Source organism: Hylobates moloch, unplaced genomic scaffold, assembly GCF_009828535.3.
Source record: "Hylobates moloch isolate HMO894 unplaced genomic scaffold, HMol_V3 SCAFFOLD_7, whole genome shotgun sequence".
Lineage (NCBI taxonomy): Eukaryota > Metazoa > Chordata > Mammalia > Primates > Hylobatidae > Hylobates > Hylobates moloch.
In genome coordinates this window covers 88844989-88851871 of record NW_026652282.1, presented here as the reverse complement: position 1 = coordinate 88851871, position 6883 = coordinate 88844989, and the positions used below count along the sequence as shown (strand labels likewise).

The window sequence follows — 6883 nt, the reverse complement described above, 5'->3', positions numbered from 1 at the left end:
CCTGCCTCAGCCTCTCCCAGTAGCTGGGACTACAGGTGCCCGCCACCACACCCGGCTAATTTCTTTTTGTATTTTTAGTAGAGACGGGGTTTCACCATGGTCTCGATCTAAGTTTTACTTTTAAAATATATCAGTTACCCAGCTTCTATGGATTATAACTACACCAGCTATTGCAAGTTATTACTAGGAGTGCTAAAAAAAAAAGACTCACTAAGTTCATCCCTTAAACTTTAGTAAACCTTAGTAGCTCAAGTAAGATAAAGAATGCCCATGACTGAGGCAGAGGAAAAGTAGCAGCTTAGGGTGGACCAATCCAGTGGTATTTTAGTTTGAAATCCAAGAAGCCAGTACAAGCCCTGGCAGGGCTGGGCATTAAGATTGGCTCTGAGTCCCCACCCAAATCTCACCTTGAATTGTAATAATCCCCATGTGTCAAGTGCGGGACCAGATGGAAACAACTGAATCATGGGGATGGTCTACCTCATGCTGTTCTCATGATAGTGAGTTCTCAAGAGATCTTATGGTTTTATAAGGGGCTTCCCCCTTCGCTCAGTACTCATTCTCTCTCCTTCCACCCTGTGAAGAGGTGCCCTCTGCCATGATAGTAAGTTTCCTGAGGCCTTCCCAGCCATGTGGAATTGTGAGTCAATTAAACCTCTTTGCTTTATTACCTAGTCTTGGGTATTTCTTCATACCAGTGTGAGAATGGACTAATATAGTAAATTGGTACCAGGTAGTGGGGTGCTGCTCTAAAGATACCCAGAAATGTGGAAGCAATTTTGGAACTGGGTAACAGGCAGAGGTTGGAACAGTTTGGAGGGCTCAAAAGAAGACAGAAAGATGTGGGAAAGTTTGGAAATTCCTATAGACTTGTTGAATGGCTTTGACCAAAATGCTGATAGTAATATGGACAATGGACTTCCTATAGACTTGTTGAATGGCTTTGACCATAATGCTGATAGTAATATGGACAATGAAGTCCAGGTTGAGGTGGTCTCAGATGGAGATGAGGAACTTCTTGGGAAATGGAGCTTTAGCAAAGAGACTGGTGGCATTTTGCTCCTGCCCTAGAGATCTGTGGAACTTTGAACTTGAGAGAGATGATTTAGGATATCTGGTGGAAGAAATTTCTAAACAGCAAAGTGTTCAAGAGGAAGCAGAGCAAAAAATTTGGAAAATCTGCAGCCTGATGATGTGATGGAAAAGAAAAACTCATTTTCTGGGGAGAAATTCAAGCTGACCGCAGAAATTTGTGTAAGCAACAGGAGCCGAATGTTAATCACCAAATTTGGATGTCTCCAGGGCATGTCAGAGATCTTCACGTCAGCCCCTCCCATCACAGGCCTGGAAGCCTAGGAGGGAAAAATGATTTCATGAGCCTGGCCCAGGGCCCCCCTACTCTATGCAGCCTCAGGACATGGTCCCCTGCATCCTAGCTGCTTCAGCTCCAGCTGTGGCTAAAAGATGCCAAGGTTCAGTTCGGGCCATTGCTTCAGAGGGTGCAAACCCCAAGCCTTAGTGGCTTACACGTGGTGTTGGGCTACAGATGCACAGAAGTCACAGGTGCACAGAAGTCAAGAACTGAGGTTTGGAAACCTTTGCCTAAATTTCGGAGGATGTATGAAAATGCCTGGATGTCCAGGCAGAAGTTTGCTGCAGGGGTGGAGTCCTCATGGGGGAACCTCTGCTAGAGCAGTATGGAAGGAAAATGTGGGGTCGGAGCCCCCACATAGAGTCCCCATTGGAGCATTGCCTAGTGGAGCTATGAGAAGAGGGCCACCATCCTTCAGACCCCAGAATGGTAGATCCACTGACAGCTTGCACCTTGCACTTGGAAAAGCTGCAGGCATTCAACATTAGCCTGTGAAAGCAGCCAGGAGGGGGGCTGTACCCTGCAAAGCTATAGGGGTGGAACTGCCCAAGGCTGTGGCAGCCCACCTCTCACATCAGTGTGACCTGGATATGAGACATGGAGTCAAAGGAGACCATTTCAGGGCTTTATGATTTGGCTGCCCTGCTGGATTTCAGACTTGTATGGGGCCTGTAGCCCCTTTGTTTTGGCCAATTTCTCCCATTTGGAATGGTGTATTTACCCAATGCCTGTACCCCCATTGTCTCTAGGAAGTAACTAACCTGCTTTTGATTTTACAGGCTTATAGGCAGATGGGACTTGCTTCATCTCAGATGAGCCTTTGGACCCAGACTTTGGGTTAATGCTGGAATGAGTTAAGACTTTAGGAGGCTGTTGGGAGGGCATGACTGTGTTTTGAAATGTGAGGACATGAGATTTGGGAGGGGCCAGGGGTGGAATGATATGGTTTGGCTCTGTGTCACCACCCAAATCTCACCTTGAATTGTAATAATCCCCACGTGTCAAGGGCAGGACTAGGTGGAGATAATTGAACCATGGGCAGTTTCTCCCATGCTGTTCTCATGATAGTGAGTGAGTTCTCATGAGATCTGATGGTTTTATAAGGGGCTTCCCCCTTCACTCAGCACTCATTTTCTCTCCTGCCACCCTGTGAAGAGGTGCCTTCCACCATGACTGTAAGTTTCCTGAGGCCTTCCCAGCCACGCAGAACTGTGAGTCAATTAAACCTCTTTTCTTTATAAATTACCCAGTCTCGGGTATTTCATCATAGCAGCGTGAGAACAGATGAATATAGATAGAATTCAAGGAAAGTTAAGGAGGAGTATTCAAATCAATGTGTAAATAAAAGGGTAAGGTAGAAGAGGCCAATAAAGGAAAAATTAATGATTAGAGAGTATAGGTCTCAAGTTGCAACAATTCCCTTTTTTTTAAAAAAATGCTTATTTTGACAAATCGCATACTTGACAACTTAATATTAAGTTTAGCTGTTTGAACGAGGAGTTACATTTTTGCAAATACAGGTTGGAAAATTCATGGTTGTAGTCTGAATCTCAAGCACAGCACACTCCTTTAATTTCAATGACTGAATCATCAGTTTATCTATTGTTCTAAACTACAGGAAAAGTATCCCAGAGAGAAAAAAATAACCTCTTAAGCAACGAAACCCTAAACATAAATTTATAAGAGTGATGACAAGTATGTCAGTTCTATCCATTATTACCTCTTAAGTATTCATAGTCACATTAAAACCTTCACCTTCATCAGCAGGCAGTGGTGGTTAGAAAATTTAAAAAAACGACAAAAGAAATAAAATAAAAAACATGTACCTTCAAAGATGGTAGTTTAATATTTAAAATTTTGACGAGTATAATAAAGTAGATTATTCAAGGAACTAAACTTAAATTTTTTGAACATTTTTGCTCTGGCTCTTTTGAATGGAAAGTTTTACCATGGTGTTTTATGTATATACTTGGATATATATCTACATTTCTCTCCATTTATTTGGGTGTTCACACTTATGGCAAATAAACTTGGCACTCATCAGACTTTTAGTGCCTGAGCAAAATCCAATCACATCTAGAAAGCAACATAGATTGTTAACTCTATAGCAGGTATTCTTAATCTGTTTCATTTTTATTATCTGACATTGATTTTACAATTATCATATCGCTGTACAAGTGAAGGAAAGACAAAGCAAAGATGAACATTTCTTTATGTGTAAATTTCTATAAAATACTATACATAAATTAGAATACTTCATAAACTCGGTATAATAAATGGTGGTTTGGGGGCCAGAGTTGACCTGTAAAACCAATAATTAAAACAAAAAAATATGAACAAATGCTTTTCTCAAATATCAGAAGCTTATCTTAAATAGGATCCTGTTCATAGTCCACAATTTAAAGGGCGTGGATTTCATTTTTAATAGTTTCTGGTTTCCCAACTTAGAAATACATCTACCCCCACAGCTAAAAATCATTTTCCAAATTTATATTATAGTCATAGGAAGCACTTTATTCTTATCAAGGCAAGGAAAAATCAGTTATGTTGGTTAAACTACTATTTTGATCTACATTATTATGTAGGAAACTCATTACTTGTATTTAAAAACTTAGTAAGATAGTCCTGGTTATGAAACTACCTTATTAAGATAATAACTATATTACATATAGTTAGTAACTATCTTACTAACTATATGAAACAAGTTATGTTTACATTTTCTGTGATAATCTGTAGAAGATACTTATTTGCCTATCTAAAAACTTTAAGGAATGAACTCAATTACTACCTTTCTTGACATTCCATAGTTTCTACAATTCATTCATAATGTAGTTTAAAAGCATCAGGCAATGGATCTTCAGTAGTGCTTTCCATTCTTAGGCCACTTTGCTTAAAACTAACCTAAGAGGGCCTATTTTTCTTTCATTGAGTAGTTTTGAAAAATTACCTTATCTAGTAATAGTTCTTGATTATATGTGTCAATGAAAGTAAAAGATTCATGTATTTTTCCAAGCAATTTATTAGAATTTTACTAAATCTCTTTATATGCCCAGATTTTAGTATAACTTATTAAAATGTGGAACATTTAAATATATACCCATATAAAAACTTGGATAGAACTGGTACTCATGCATAATTTCAATTACTTCTGGTAGGATTTGTTCTTTGTATCATGTCTTTGATATTCTCACAGGAAAAATTTCCTAAAGTACTTCCTGTATTCATATTTAGACTTGTTGATTTAGACTCTTGGAGATTTAAATTAAAAAGTCTTGCTGTTTGTACAAAAGTCACCAGGTTTATTAAAATCATAGAATGCAATTTTTCTCTTCGTTTCAGTATAAGTGTAGTTATAAAATATAGCTATAATTTCTGTTACTTAGAAATCAAATGGAACTAGCTCTTGTTTAAAAAGCTTTCTCTTTACTAATTTTTTACGTGTACTATTATTAAAGCTAGATATATATATATAGATACTAAAATGGGTCAATATTCTTCATCATTGATAAGATAAAAATCTTAAGTGAAAACAGAATATTTGTACATATATTTATTAAAACCTCTAAAAATGAGTGAGAAACTAGAAAACTGTAGAATTCTGATGTATATTTGGAAAGATGGTAAACTCATTTTGAAACAAAATCCTTTCTTGACAACTGAGCATACTCAGCTACTAAAAGCACATGAAAGTTTTAAGGGGAACAGTTATAGCTCTCCAGGTTTTGGAAAAGCAAATTAATTAAAGGAAAAAGAAAGATATGTTGAGCTTTGAAGCTAACACACGGACTGAATGTGAAATAGAACAGAACAAGGAAAACATGATATAAGTAAGAATTTGGGAGCATTGGGAGAGAAAACTACTAAGGCTGGTCAGATTTTACTTGTATTCCCACATCAAACTAAGGAATATCCTGGGTACAGACTAAAAGAGAATGAGAGATAATAAAGTTGGGGCAAGGAAAACTCTTGATGGCCAATGCAGAAATTCTGTGTCTGGAATTGAGATGGAAAAAAAAATTTAATTATATGTTTTCATTGTGCTTTTTAATTATCAAAGGGAAAATTAGTTTTATCAATACTGCATTGTAATTGACTTAGCATATTATTTTCAATCTCTACTCTGGAGATAGCAGTAAAAGGCTCTATACTCCAATTCAAATAAAATAATATAGCCAATAAAGACACATTTAGTTTTTCTTTGAATTTTAATTAAAACACAAATAGCTATAATTTGATAAGTTTTATCAATCTATTAAAACTTGGGGTTCCTGGACATTGTAAAAGAAAATTCATTTGAATTTGACCTGTGTGCATTTCCATGAGAGACATATTAAACATCAAAATCCTCCTTATCCTCTCTAATATTTTACTAGTAAACAGATATACCACCATTTCGCTTTTGGCAGATTATGTAAATAAGGCTGACCTACAAGATATTAAATAAAAGATATTCAGACAGGTTTAAAATTGCTATCTCTTTGCAACAGTAAGAGGAGTCCTTTCTCGAGGCCTCACTGAATTCTCAAATATATTTTGACTTCTTAAAAACCAAACTATGTGAAAGTACAAGGTATATTTATATAGTATACAGCAAATAGAGTAAAAGAAAGATCAAATTATAATAATTTTATAACGTATGAGTTCCTAAAAATGAATAAAGTCCTTAATTCTGACTTCTGCTTTAGGATGTGAGTTAGGCAATATAATTTCTTAGATTCTGTCTTTAAAAAAAAACCCTGGGCATAAATAGGAAAGGTACTATAAATTCCTCTTGAAGAATGGACTACACTAAACAGACACCTTTTTTTCCAAAGGATTGGATTGCTGTATAATTAATTACCTCTGTGCTAATATCATGATATTGAGTTGAAGCTGCTCCACATCTGAGCCTGAGTTTTGCTACCAGTTGTTCAAAGTCTTTAACTTCATGGAAGCGAAAAGCTGTTTTTCCTTTGATGCTAATGATGACAGATTTGCTGGAATCATTTGTCTTATCTATAGCTAAGACCTAGGGGGTGAAAAACATAGAGGTAAATTAAATTTTCCTTTATTGTTGACACCTTCAAGTAAAATGTGTTTGGCCTACTCTTTTGTGGCCAAAAGTTTTGGTCTATAGTATGACTTATTAAGAAATAGACTTTGGGTACTAGTTGCACCAATCATACAAGTAACCTCAGTGCAAGTTATTTCACTTCTCAAGAAAAAGGTCTAACATGTATCCTTTAAAAATGACAATACAAATGTAAAAATTCAGTATCAAATACCAACAATTTATTTCTGACTTACGTAAAAGATGTCAATGTTATTTTTTTTCTGACAGAGTACATCAAAAGTGATAGTCTAACTTTACCATTTAGTAAAGTCTTACAGCTCTTACTGAAAGTGAAAATTTTAAAACTTCAAAATTTAAAAACAAGATAAGCATTTAGGTTAATGCAAAATGGAGCTTGATCATTCAAAAATGTATGACATTCTCAGCAAACTATCGCAAGGACAAAAAACCAAACACCG

At 36.4% G+C, this 6883-nt stretch overlaps 1 protein-coding gene across 1 annotated transcript in view; it reads right to left on the bottom strand.

Moving 5' to 3' along the window:
* TBC1D8B (TBC1 domain family member 8B) overlaps positions 1-6883 on the bottom strand; it is a 53990-nt gene that overhangs the window by 25668 nt on the left and 21439 nt on the right. Inside the window, exon 7 of the mRNA XM_058441336.1 lies at positions 6213-6380. Within this exon, the coding sequence (XP_058297319.1) occupies positions 6213-6380 (168 nt within the window). The remainder of the gene's footprint in view (positions 1-6212; positions 6381-6883) is intronic.